We start from the raw sequence: 13,914 nt of genomic DNA, 5'->3' as shown, positions 1-13,914 counted from the left end.
ATTTGTGCCATGTGCTCAGTCTTGTTTGACTGTTTGCAACCCTGTGGACTGTAGCCCGCCAGGCTCCTCTGTCCGTGGGATTCTAAAGGCAAGTGCACCGGAGTGGGCTGCCATTTCCTCCTCCAGGGGATCTTCCTAAGCCAGGATCGAACCCACATCTTGATTACTACTCTTTATTTCCCTTTCTCAGAGGAGGGTTTTGCAAGAACTATTTTGAAATAACTTTAGACTCACAGAAATACTGCAAAACTGGTCCAGGGAGCTCTCAGGGGCCCTTCACCCAGCTTCCTCTAAAGTTAGCATCTTATGTAACCACAGGATATTCATGAAAACTAAGAAATTCACACTGGTGTAGCATTTTTAAACTAAACTACAGACTTTATTTGGACTTCATGTTTTTTCTATTCTAGGATCAAACCCAAGAAAGCCTGTTGCATTTAGCTGCTATGTCCCCTTATCTCCTCTGAGCTCAGAAAGTTTCCTAATCTTTCCTTGATTTTCATGACCTTGGCAGTTACAGGAGAGTTACTGGTCAGGGATTCTGCAGAATGTCAGAGGAGGCATGTTCCATATTCCTACAAGAAGGCTGCATCTGACTCTGAGACAGCAGTGGGTGGTAACCTCACAGCAGTGCCACCTTGCAGGCACAGAAACTGCAGCACCAGCGACATCCTTAACAATAGAAAGGTGAATCCAAACCTCCCACACGGGGAGAGAGGATTCACATGATCGATAAGCAAAACTGTGGGGCACTTACTGGTGAGAATCGTGAGCAGGAAGAGATACTCAGTGTAGGAGATCAGCCCTGAAAGGGAGAAAACACCAACATCAGATAATCAACTTTAGACGGTTTAGAAGTAACCAAACACATGCCTCTTGGAGCCTCCACCTGATCAAAACACACACATTTTTACTTTAAACTACCTCTCTTTCCTACAGTGGAAAGTTTTCTTGAGGGTTAAATATAGTGAAGTGAAGTGAAATCGCTTAGTCATGTCCAACTCTTTACAACCCCGAGGACTGTAGCCCACAAGGCTCTTCCCTCCATGGGATTCTCCAGGCAAGAATACTGGAGTGGGTTGCCATTTCCTTCTCCAGGGGATCTTCCCAACCCAGGGATCGAACCCAGGTCTCCCTCATTGCGGGCAGACGCTTTAACCTCTGAGCCACCGAGGTTTATTAGGTCACTGTTACTAGGAAGGAGGGGAATGGTCGCTGGCCAACAGGTAAATGTGTCCACTGGAGGTTTCGTCTGCATGTCACTTTGTGTAATTTCTACTTTTACTATTAACAGCATTTCAAGGGAAGCAAATTCACAAATTTAGGAGAATGCCAGATTTCAATACACCAGAAGTCAAACTATTTTTTAAAGTGAAGAAACTCATCTCTATAGCCATAACTTCATTTTCATCTATAGGTTCTCCCTCACCATTTTTCCCCTTCAGTTTCAGCTTAACTGTTAAAGAAGCCTGGTCCTTTGTCGTGTAAAGTTTAAGTGTCTAGAAGACTGTGAACTGCAACTTTTTGGTGTCATTTCACATGTTCCTCTAACGTCTGTATTCTCGACAAACTGGTATTCAGATCCAGAGCTGAGCTGAGATTCAAGTTTGGCAGAAATTCTTTGGCAGAATTCTATACAGTGCTGTGAACTTTCACCAGGAGGCCAGAAGGCAAATGTTTACAGGAAATACTAAAAGCCACCAAGAGACGCAGACAGTAAGAGTTATACAGGGTTTAAACAAAAGGTGAAGTCATTTCCAGAGTTGAGATGATGGGAGAGTCACAGAGGAAGTAGTTCTAATGGTGGCCTTTGAGACGGGTAGACCTGCATGCCAGGATGGGGGAAGCGGAGGCGTGTGCACAGGGGAGATGCAGCTAAGTGAGCCGGGAGAAGCGAGGGCTTGTCTGCAAGCGTGTGCCTGCCGAAGAGTCCCCAGGAGGTGCAGCGGCGGCCTGGTGGCTTGGAGATGAGGAAGGGAGTGGGGAGAGGGTGACAGTCCGGCACATCCTGCTGTGAAGGGGGACTGTCCCCGAGGGCTCCAGAAAGCACAGCTGACGCAGGGCTAGAGCCGTGCAGAGCAAGGTGGCTGAGGGTCTGACCACTCAGGTGGTCCACCGCTTCAGCTCATAGTCAACTTCAGGTATGTATTTTAAATGCTCTTAATGACTTACAGGTTTTTACATCACCAACTTTTCTGACGTTTTTATTCTGAAGCAGGTGTACTTCCCTTTAATAAAAAAGCCCACAGTAAGTCTCCAGGTATTTTTTCCTAAAAACATTCAGTGTTTACATGAATGGAGAATAAATTAAGTGTGTTTTGTCATATCTCATACCTGAGAGAAATGCTCTAATCTTAGTTGAAGGATCAAAGTATTCCATCCCTTGGCAGCCTCAAAAAAAGTGAACAGTTTTTTTTTTTTGATTTTCAAAGGAATACAGCAATGTGAAAAAAAGACCAGACTGATGGAGTGAGCTGGGCTTGGTGCCAAAGGGGAACCTCAGCTTTCTTTTCTTGAGACACAGGTATGTGTCCTGTGTTTGTTGGGGAGGGGGCTTTTTGAAAAAGAAACTTCCAGAGTCTTTCTTTGAAATACTGACTTAAATAAAATGCTTGAATAAACACAGTTGAGACAGTGTAAAAATAGCAGCCTACACTCTCAAGACAGATTATAGACAACACAGCTCTCCAACAGCATTCTAGGCAGCTGCCTCTGAAAATGCTTTTAAGGAAAACTGACACTTCTGAATATTTATAGGAGAAACAGTTTAATATATGTTTGTTATACTGAATGGTAAAATAAATGCTGTTAAATGGCAATGTTTCAAAACTGCATGTCAAATAGAAATTTTAAATAATTTACATTAAAAAATTTATTAAAGAATCTTTAAGGGCCACTAGTCTCAAAAGGTGATTAAGTTCTATTAGTTACCATGCCTTTCTACAAACATTTTAAATGTGGAATCATTGAAAAATATGACCTGCTACTGAAAGCAATTTTGAGAACTCTGTTCCCCGAAGAGAAATTACTACGTGAATCATAGGAACATATTTGTATCTTACAATATACCTTGTAATTTATATTCAGTATATCCCTGAGGATGGCATTATGTTAAGAATTCTGCTCAGTTTTAAAAAATACATAATAATTATAACTTATAATTTACTTTTCTTTATAATAATGTCTGGAGGTGGACTTTTTTCTTACTTCAAAAAACTGTAGTATACACTCCAGTATTCTTGCCTGGAGAATCCCTGGGATGGGGGAGCCTGGTGGGCTGCCCTCTATGGGGTCGCACAGAGTCAGACACAACTGAAGCGACTTAGCAGCAGAAGCAGCAGCAGCAAAAGTACATAACCTTTTGCTAGTTACAGTATAATAAACATTTTGATAGTTTTTTTAGGTGGTAAAATAGAATATTTCAAATTGCTCCAAATGTAGATAAATTTTACATTCTGATTTTCAAATGACTTCATTCATATCAAACAAAGGGGTATATCCAGAAAAAAGTGTATCTGTTGAATCCTTCCTATAAAATGTTCAGTGCTTTTTCTTTAAGTTGGAATGTGCATTTCAACTCATGTATTTCAGAGAAAAACAACAACAAAAAACTGGTTAAAGTCCTTCTCTCACGACTTTTTCTTGTTTTGTTTCCTGTTAGCTTCTCTAAGAGATGGGATAGCAGAGGATGAATTCAATCAATATTTAAGAGGCAAAATTAGAAAGATGTCTGTTTGACTGCCTATGAAGGATGGGAGGACAAAGAGAGCTCAAAGCTGTTTCTGGGTTCCAGTGAGATGGGTGAGAAGCACTAGTGGCCAGGAGTGAAAGTAGCTCAGTCATGTCTGTCTCTCTGTGACCCCACGGACTGTAGCATGCAAGGCTCCTCTGTCCATGGAATTCTCCAGGCAAGAATGCTGGAGTGGGTGGCCATTCCCTTCTCCAGAGGATATTCCCAGTCCAGGGATTGAACCCAGATCTCCCGCACCGTGGGCAGATTCTTTACTGTCTGAGCCACCAGGGAAGGCAACGGTCAACAGAGCCTGGGCTAAGGGCGCTCACTCCTGGAGAAGTGGCAGCACTTGGCGAGGGCAGTTGTTCTCACTAGGCCTGTTCATGCTCCTTCCCATTCCTCACCACCATGCAGCTCTGCTTACCTTCCTTGTCAGCAGCCAGTTCTATTCCTTACTGTTGGCTGTTTTAAGACACACCCGTGTGGACGGCAGGAAGTGAGGTTTCTGCGCCTCCGGCCACTGCCCAGTGCACCTCCGGCCACTGCCCAGCGCACCTCCGGCCACTGCCCAGCGCACCTCCGGCCACTGCCCAGCGCACCTCCTCTCCCACTCTGACGTGAGTGCTGTCATCTTATTCTACCGTCACCTAGTCCTCCCCCTCCCTTTAAAGCCCCTTAGCTCCCTCCGCCCAGAGGGCTTTCTCACAACACCCCACCCACACCACACTGCTCTCAGGACAGGCCCAGACTCCCTCCCTCTCATCCCTGGAGTGGGTCAGGTCCGCTCACTCTGGCTCACACCCAGCTGCCCTCATGACCACAGCCCACTTGCCAAACAGCCTGTCCTCTGCTGATACGCCTGCAGCTGGTCTTTCTTCCCGCTTCCTGACTCAACCCACCACACGCCCTGCTTCCACCAAAACGCCGCTGTGGATGCTCCAGAATCCCCCTCCTCAGGAAACACCTTCGGCTGAGCCCTGATGCACCTGTGAGCTGGTCCTCCGCTAAAGACAGTGGCAGGCCCACCCTGCACGGAACGAGAGCTGGTCCTCCGCCAAGAAGGACCACCCTCTTCTGAGCTCTGCAGACCACCCCCCAACCCCTGCCCACTCCACAGAACCCCACACACCCAGAGAGGCCTCCAGTCCCTTCATTCAACACAGAGCAAGGCCCCCTTGGCCTCCATCCCCCAGGGCCTCCTGTTCACACCAGACACCATTCTCCGTGTTCTGCCACCAGGACCTGACCCAGCACTAGACCTGCCCTCGCTGCCCCCCTAGGACCACACCCCAGCCTACTCTCAATGACGACCCTTCCTGGCTCCGGCTTGGGTGGGTTCTCTGACAAGGTCTCCACATTCTCTCCGAGGCCTTCTCTCCATACTTCAGATGCTCTGCCTCATCCTTCCCCCAAGCTTAATAAAATTGATGTTTAAATACTTTTTCTGTAATTGCTCAAAGAGTTTGTGAAAATTACTTCCAATGTAATGAGTACTTTATTATGATTTTTAAAAATCTATTAAATAACAGTGTTATAACATCCTCTCTGTAGATTCTCTAATATATAGTCTCCAATATGAGTTATGAGGTCTGCAAACCTCATAACTCCTTAATAATGTTAAATAAAATGCAACTGGAATTTTAACAACAAACCAAAGTTACCTTTATCGCCGAGGTCTCTAAAAAAAGTTGATCCACAACCAGCTTTTTTGATTCCTGCTAGTGTGTCCTCGATATCCTTTAAATACACATATTAAAATCTTTTATAAATTAAATAATTTATAAAAGTTAATTTTCCATCTTAAAAAAAAGAGAGATCTCCCCTCCATTGCTTACCTTATCTGTCAGCCTCTTGACAGAACTTTTACCTATAGCATAGAGGAAATATTATTGAGTGCCCATATATTATAATACCTTGGTAAAACTCATCTTCCATTAAGATAGAAAACTGCTTGAAAGACAAAACAAGTTTATAAAAAATATAAGTCTGGCAATTTTAGCTAAGATCTTTAAACAGAAGTTACAAGCCAGAGAACTCTAAGTCTAAACACAAACACTGCAGTTGTGTGTCAGGCTCATCCTCACTGTCACTCCACTCCAGACACATGGGGTCTTCTAACTGCCTCTGACCCATCATAGCTGTCCAAGAGAGAAATAAATTTGTGCCAAACACAAATTCTTTCCTTACATGATTATTAAAATCTGTCTTCTTCTGCTTTAATTGATTATAAACATATACACACACGTTTCAGAATGCTACCTTTTAAACCCTGAAAAGTTCTTAAGTTCACAGCTCCCCAGTCAGATCTAAAGGCTGGCCAACACGGCTGTTCATTCTAAAGTGATGTTACTGTTAACAGTTTCCTACTGGGTAACAGATTAAAACTCAGGCTTTTAAGCATCTTCTTTATACTGACCTCATTTTCTCTCATTTACTGTAAATTCTAAAGCAATCACATTGCTTGTTTGGTTGAAACTTTTTCTGAAGACAGCCTCAAGCCATTTTACACATCCAGAACACTGAAAAGTACATTGTTTATTTTATTTCTTCTGTAAGCTATGTGTATCACTAACTTCCCTTCTTGTTCTCAAAATTATCTTATCTATAAAGGTCCTTCAGTACAATTACAAGTGTATGAGAATTCACAAGACAGGTTAAAAAAAATAATACCTTTAGACGTGCCTTTTTGCAGTTTGGGATGCTTACATTTGGATTATAAATCTACTGGGGACAAATTCTATTATCTATTGTTAATAAATTACCAAGATTTTATTTTTGCATTAACAACCAAAAAACACTAGTTGTGAATATGATTATATAAATTTCAGAAACATCTATGAGCATGTTGGTAAGCTTAGGAACCACTATTTTGGAATGATTGTTTGTTGCTGATAAACTAGTAAGTGTTACCCAATGACAACCAGATTTTAATGCTAGGTCTATTATAACATGAGATCATCAAACACATAAAACGCTCCCCGTTACTTCATGTTGACTACAAGTTCTGCTTGGTACTTGTATAGGTATATGATTATCAAAAATGGAGAAACCAGGTACTTAATGAACTTCTCTTGCAAAAATTTTTTCAAAACGGTATCACTAATTAGAAAATGCTAAGGAAATTATCTTGGCTGATAAAAAGTTTGGGGTACATTCTGTTACAAAAAATTCATTTTCAGGTTAAAAAGAAAAGGCAGAGCTCCTAGTAGAACACGTAGCCTCAGTTCCTTTCTCTTAAGTCATAAACACTTCTCTGAGTCAGAGAAGGGACTGTGGTGTTTCACACCCAGGATGCTCTGCTGGGGTTTCTTTAGCACCTCTCACCCAGGCTGCTGGGTTTTACACCCTTTCTTTATGGGCTCCCCCAGGAGAGAGACTGGGCATCAGAGTAAGAGATGCAACGTCTGATGTACATGAGGGGCATGACCACTCTCCATCTGACAACAGCAACAACACAGGGACACAGGAAATTCACTGCAATACAAGGATTCCTTTTCTGGCAGTCCTCTTCCCCTACTTTTTAAAAATGGAGGTAGAGTTCATGCACAATATTAGTCTCAGATATATACCACAGTGATTAATAATTTTCATAAGATATTCATAAGCTATATTCCCTGTGCTGCACAGTATATGTCCTTGTAGCTTATTTTATACAGAGTACTTTGGACCTCTTAATCCCCTACCCCCATCTTGCCCCCTCCCCACTGCCCCTTGCCCCACTGGTAACCACTAGTGTGTTCTCTGTGCCTGTGAGCCTGTTCCTTTTTTGTTATATTGCTTTATTTTTTAAATCTTCATATAAGTGATAACATAACAGTATTTGTCGTTCTCTGATTTATTTCACTAAGCACAATACCCTCCAGGTCCATCGATACTATTGCAAAAGGCAAAAGTTCATCGTTTTTATAGCTGAGTAGTACTTCACTGTATGTATATGCCATATCTTCATCCTTTCATTCGTTGTCCATTGGGTTGCTTCCATGTCCTGGCTATTGTAAATAGTGCTGCTACATATGCACAGATCTTTTCAAATTAGTTTCTTTCTTCTTTGGATACATGCCCAGGAGGAGGGGGGGTTGGTGGATCATATGGCAGTTCTATTTTTATTTATTTTTTTTTTTTGAGGAGTCTCTACTGTTTTCCACAGTGTCTGCATCAACTTACATTCCCACCAACAGCATATGAGGTTTCCCTTTCCTTGACAGCATTCGTTATTTGTGTTCTTTTTGAGGATGGCCACTCTGGTGGGAGGTGATACCTAATTGTGGTTTTGATTTGCATTTCTGTAATGATGAGCAATGTTGAGCATCTTTTCATATGCCCGTTGGCCATCTGCATGTCTTCTCTGGAAAAATGTCTATTTAGGTCTCCTGTGCTTTTTTTTTTTTTCCCTTGAGATTGAGCTGAATGAGCTATTTATATATTTTTGATATTAACCCCTAATCAGTCATATTATTTGTTAATGTTTTCACACACATACGAAATTCACGCTTACTGTTTCCATAGCTATTTCATACATATTCATGTTCTCATATAAAACAACAGCCAAAAAGGCAGATTTAGAGGTGAGGCTGTCGTGCTTTGTGGTGCGAGTGTGAAAGGATGGAAAGTCCACGGTGGCTTTTCTGGGCAGGGAGGGATAAATCTTTAAGCACCACGATGGAATTTTGGCTCAAGAAGCAGAATGTTCTAAAAGCCTCCACCTATTCTGGAGATTCCAGCACGTGGTTTTCACTGTTTACAGAGGACTTCTGAAGTTGAAAACCAGGAACAAGCACACCATGTTACAGGCAAACAGCCATTTTAATACTTAAAATAAGTAAAACTGCATTACTACATATTAAGTACAGTTACAGGTCAAATAAATCTTTGCCAAAATAAAGTTATTTGATAGCCATAACTATAAAAACATTGCTGCTGCATTGCTAATGGTATCTAATTCAACTTCATTTTGCTAGAGATCAGCGGACTCTCGACACATAAAAATCAGACAATAAAGACACTTACATCGTTTCATATTTTTTGCATAAATACATGGAAGAGCTCTGCCATCAATATCAGGATTGGCGTTAAGAGCTGATTACTCCAATACTTGCTTGAATTCAGTCCCAGCAATGATGGAAATCATTGCATTGCATCCAATTTCACAGAATCTCATACTTAGAATGCTTTTACAAAGGTTATCAGAAGAATAGAAACGTGCTTTGGGCTTAGATTATAAAAAGAGTCATGTTTTAAAGATTTCATTTCATTTATTTCATTTCACACTCATCTCTTTTTAATGATTCCTTTTTACATCATTCAGAGAACAATAAGAAAGCTGATGAAAAGCCTAAGAGTGTCTAAACAACTGTAAGGGTGGAGGGAAACTGACCTTCTTGAATATTCTCCCAAGGAGGAGAAATCTGTCTTTAAAGAAAAAAAAAACAACCAAAAAACCATGGTCGATGGGCTTTAAACCTGCTCTTCTCACACTGGAAAATGCCTCCTTTCCAGTGAGGCTGGGGTGGGGGGTGGTCGTGTGCCAGGGGACAGATGAAAGTTTTGCCCTCCTGCAGCTTGACACCTATGGACATGCTTCTCGGGCCCATCTGGGGGACGGGTGTGTACATGTGTCCACAAGAAGGCCTGCAGGGGAGAGCGTGTTTCCGTGGGCGGATGGCACGGTGCTCGATGCCGCCAGGGCAGAGAGCGCTCACCGCCCAGTCTCGCCCACGTGCTGACTCTGCTCCACTGCAGGGTAGGGAAGGAGACTTCTCAGTGAGGCCTTGGAAGACCAAAAAGCCACTGTTTGGAAAGTGAATTTATCAGAAGCTTTACGTATTTAAGACTTCTGCATTGGCTCTTACAAATCAGCTCACTTTTCTGATAGAATTGCACTAGGTGAAAATATTTTGCTTTAGAACCAACATGAGGGAAGCATATAGAGAGCCACGTTTTTATTATTTTAGTCTCTCCATTTTTTGTAAAGTATAATAATTTTAAAATTAATATTTTAAACTGGCAACAAGGATTAGTTTTTTTATATATGTATTTTTTATGCTTTACTGTGACATTTTACATACCACCGAATCCATCTATTGAAACTGTATAGCTCAGTGGTGTTTAGTATACAGAGTATATTGGAATATAGTATATTCAGAGTGGTACAACCATCACCACCTTCTAATTTCAGAATGTTTTCATCAGGCCCCCAAAAGAATGAAAACTCATCAGCAGTCACTCTCCTGCCCCTACTTCTGGGTAACCACTAACCTACTTCCTGTCTCTGTAGACTTGCCTGTTCTGGACACTTCATACACATGAAATCAAGCAATGTGTGGTCTTTGAGACTGGCTTCTCCCATCCAGCATAACCTGCTCAAGGTTCACGTGTGCTGCCGCGTGCGTCAGCAGGCAGACCTCGGAGCAGTGCGGGAGGAGTGCGGGCTCAGTGCTCAGCGCCCTTTGCCTCTACTACAAGGACGTGACATCTTTCACGGCACTTTCACATTTGTCCGTTAACTATTTCTCAAACTTGCTGATCAAAATGATCACCTGGGAGTGTTTGTTAAAAATATGGGAATACAGGACAGGCAGCCAGATAAGGACAAGAGGGTATTACTGATTCCATGGCCCTATCTCAGACCTTCTGAATCAAAATCATGAGGGGAGACAGGGGAAGGACTTGAAATTTTAGCAAAAGGCTCTCTCTGAATTTACTATAAAGTAAGCTTGGGGAATTCTGTCATCACCTCTGATTAGAGAGAATGAAATGATACCCAAAATTACAGAGTGGGAAACAACCTCAGAGATGTGGAAACTCAGCCCCAAATCAAATAGCTACAATAGTGGCAAAGATAAAACGGATCTCTTTTACCTGCAACAATTTTAAAATTTAAGATTCATTTGTAGAATTTCAGAAGTCTTAAGATAAATCCACCAAGACACACACTCACCCAGCAACTCTGGCACATGCACCATAATAAATCCTATGGTTGCCCTAATTACAGCCCTTTTCAGAGTAAACTGTTAATGCCAATGGGCTAATCTTAATTTGGATTATTTATACCCTTACATATTTATGTGCAACAAAATCTATGTTGAAGTATAAGTAAAGGCACAAAGTGTACAGAGTCCAGAAAGATAAACACCAGGTAAAAATAAGTTTAGGGGCTAATACATTTCAGATTGGTGTATTTCTTTCTGTTTATACATGAGGATCATGGGTCACTGGGTTGGCTCTGTGTTTCCTTGTTTTTCTGTTCACCATGATCCACAGGAATGCAACAGAGATTATTCTCCTTCTTATCCACGATGAAAAATGAAGATGAAGTACATCATATGCTTAAAGGATGTTTTATTCAGCCTTCAAAATTACTCAATTCTTGATCTAGTTAAATGCCTTCTGATAGAGTTTAATTGCATTCCAATGAAAAATAAAGTGGAAACATTATAAAAACCTAAGTTGGTTGAATCAAAGGCTGCATAAAAACAACAAGAAAGAAAAAAAAAAAAACATGTAAACTTTAAACTTCATTAGAACAACCTGGACTATGGCTAAAACCAGGTAAAGTAAAACTTGGGAAAATTCTTTTGTTTTTAAACTTTTTATTTTATACTGGGGTATAGCTGATTAAGTAGATTAAGGCTTCCCAGGTGGCTTAGTGGTTAATAATCCGCTTGCCAATGCAAGACATATAGGAGATGTGGGTTCGGTCCCTGGGTTGGGAAGATCCTCTGGAGTAGGAAATGGCAAACCACTCCAGTATTATTGCCTGGAAAATCCCATGGACAGAGGAGCCTGGTGGGCTACAGTCCATAGGGTTGCAAAGAGTGGCACACGACTGAGTACGCATGCACTCAGAGCTGATTAACAATGTTGTGATGGTTTCAGGTGAACAGTGAAGGGACTCAGCCACACATAAACATGTATCCATTCTCCTCCAAACTGCCCCCCTGTCCAGACTGCCAAATAACACTGAGCAGAGTTCCACATGCTATACAGTACATCCTTATTGGCTACCCATTTTAAATACAGCAGTGTGTACATGTCCATCCCAAACTCCCTAACTTATCCCTCCCCCACAACCCTAAGTTCATTCTCTGTAAGTCTCTTTCTGTTTTTTAAGTTCATTTGTATCATTTCTTTTTACAGTTCATATATAAGGGATGTCATACGATATTCTTGTCTGACTTACTTCACTCAGTATGACAACCTCTAGGTCCATCCATGTTGCTGCAAATGGCATTATTTCATTCTTTTTATGTCTGTGTAATAGTCCAGTGTCTATATGTACCACATCTTCTTTATCCATTGCTCTGTTGATGGACATTTACATTGCTTCCATGTCCTGGCTATAGAAAGCAGTGCTGCAATGAATACTAGGGTGCATGTATCCTTTCGGATCATGTTTTTCTCTGGATATACGCTCAGGAGTGGGGCTGCAGTGTCATATGGTAGCTCTATTTTTAGTTTTTAAAGGTGCCCCCATACTGTTGTCCATAGTGGCTGTACCAATTTACATTCCCCCAATAGTGTATGGTATTCCCTTCTCTCCATACCCTCTCCAGCATTTACTGTTTGTGGACTTTTTTGATGATGGCCTTTCTGGCTGGTGTGTGGTGATACCTTATTGCAGTTTTGATTTGCATTTTCCTAATAATTAGTGATATTGAGCATCTTTTTATGTGCCTTTTGGCCATCTGTATGTCTTCTTTAGAGAAATGTCTATTTAGATCTGCCCATTTTTTGATTTGGTTGTTTTTTTGATATTGAGCTGTTTATATATTTTGGAGATTAATCCCTTGTTGGTTGCATTGTTTGCAAATATTTTTTCCCATCCTGTATGTTGTATGTTGTCTTTTTGTTCTGTTCATGGTTCATGGTGTCTTCACACACACAACACAGATTCAAGAAGTTCACAGAATACCAAGCAGGATGAATACAAAAATAAACTTAAAATGGATTAAAGATCTAAATGTAAAATTGACACTATGAAACTCCTAGAGGAAAATACAGGTGACAGAGCACTTTTTGACACAAACCACAGCATTATCTTTTTGGATTTGAATCCTAGAGTAACGAAAATAAAAATGGGACCTAATCAAACTTAATAGCTTTTGCACAGAAAAGGAAATCATGAAAAATCCAGGAGAGGATTTTTTAAGATCTTCACTGTGAGGACTGCTGGGGCCCCTCATGGCTGGATTTTTACAAAGTTCTATCTTTCATGGTAGCCCATGCTCAGATTCTAGCAACTCTTTAAACTTTCCTGCCAGATGGTGGCTCTGGCAGTGGCTTCCAGGCAGCATCCACCCTGGGTGGGCTCTGCATCTCTGCGTCTGTCTTCTTCAGTGTTCAGGTGTGTGTGCCCTGTGGTCTCAATTCTCTTGTGGACTTAAGAAGAGCTGTTGATTTTCTATCTTTCAGCTTCTTTTTTGCTGTGAGAACAGGAAATGATGACATCCTCCCTCTTTACCTGTTGAAGAGGCTAAACTACTTTTTAAAAGAAAATTTTATATCTCTCCAATTACTTACTTAGACTAATTTTCTAGGAGTGAACTTACTGCATCCATTTAAGTATTAATAAATGTTGCAAAGGTTTCTGATACATACTATCAAGCTTTCTCCAAAGAAGTTTGAGTCGGGAGTCTGGGGTAGGGGTGCTCACACACACACACACACACCACCCATGTCCACGCAGATCCCAGCAGGAAGAAGAAACATTTTCTCCTGGCCAGGCAATGAAAAGCCACTGCACTTCAAACCCCCACTTTCCTCCAGCAGACTATTTATTTATATTTTTGGCTGTGCTGCATCTTTGTTGAGACAGGCGGGCTTAGTTGGCCTGACACATATGGACTCCTAGTTCCTGGACCAGGGACTGAATCTGTGTCCCGTGTGCTGGAAGGTGTATTCTTAACCACTGGACCACCAGGGAGTTCCCTGGACTCCTTACTGATAACAGGCTCCCAGAGCTATCCTTTCTCTTCTCTAACAGCTTCCCCAGAGCTGCCCTCTCTTCTCTAAGACAGCTTCCCCAGAGCTGCCCTCTCTTCTCTAAGACAGCTTCCCCAGAGCTGCCCTCTCTTTCTTCCGTAAGACAGTTTCTCTCCTTCATTTTAGGTTGCTTGTGATTTATTACTGATGCATGTCCCAAACTGCAATTCTCTGCTCCTCCCAAATAAACCATTCTGCTG

At 41.6% G+C, this 13,914-nt stretch overlaps 1 protein-coding gene across 2 annotated transcripts in view; it reads right to left on the bottom strand.

Annotated features, from left to right (window-relative positions):
* The window catches only part of MICU2 (mitochondrial calcium uptake 2), a 53,710-nt gene that overhangs the window by 16,455 nt on the left and 23,341 nt on the right, over positions 1-13,914 (bottom strand). Inside the window, exons 3-5 of one of the 2 annotated variants that reach the window (NM_001083416.1) lie at positions 5,569-5,600; positions 5,395-5,470; positions 758-805 (exon numbers count right to left, since the gene is read on the bottom strand). In NM_001083416.1, the coding sequence (NP_001076885.1) occupies positions 758-805; positions 5,395-5,470; positions 5,569-5,600 (156 nt within the window). The remainder of the gene's footprint in view (positions 1-757; positions 806-5,394; positions 5,471-5,568; positions 5,601-13,914) is intronic. The other variant, XM_005213774.4, reaches the window with a different exon arrangement.

The sequence above is a fragment of the Bos taurus genome, chromosome 12 (genome assembly GCF_002263795.3).
Source record: "Bos taurus isolate L1 Dominette 01449 registration number 42190680 breed Hereford chromosome 12, ARS-UCD2.0, whole genome shotgun sequence".
In the NCBI taxonomy this organism is placed as follows: Eukaryota; Metazoa; Chordata; class Mammalia; order Artiodactyla; family Bovidae; genus Bos; species Bos taurus.
This window is presented reverse-complemented; position numbering and strand designations above follow the sequence as displayed.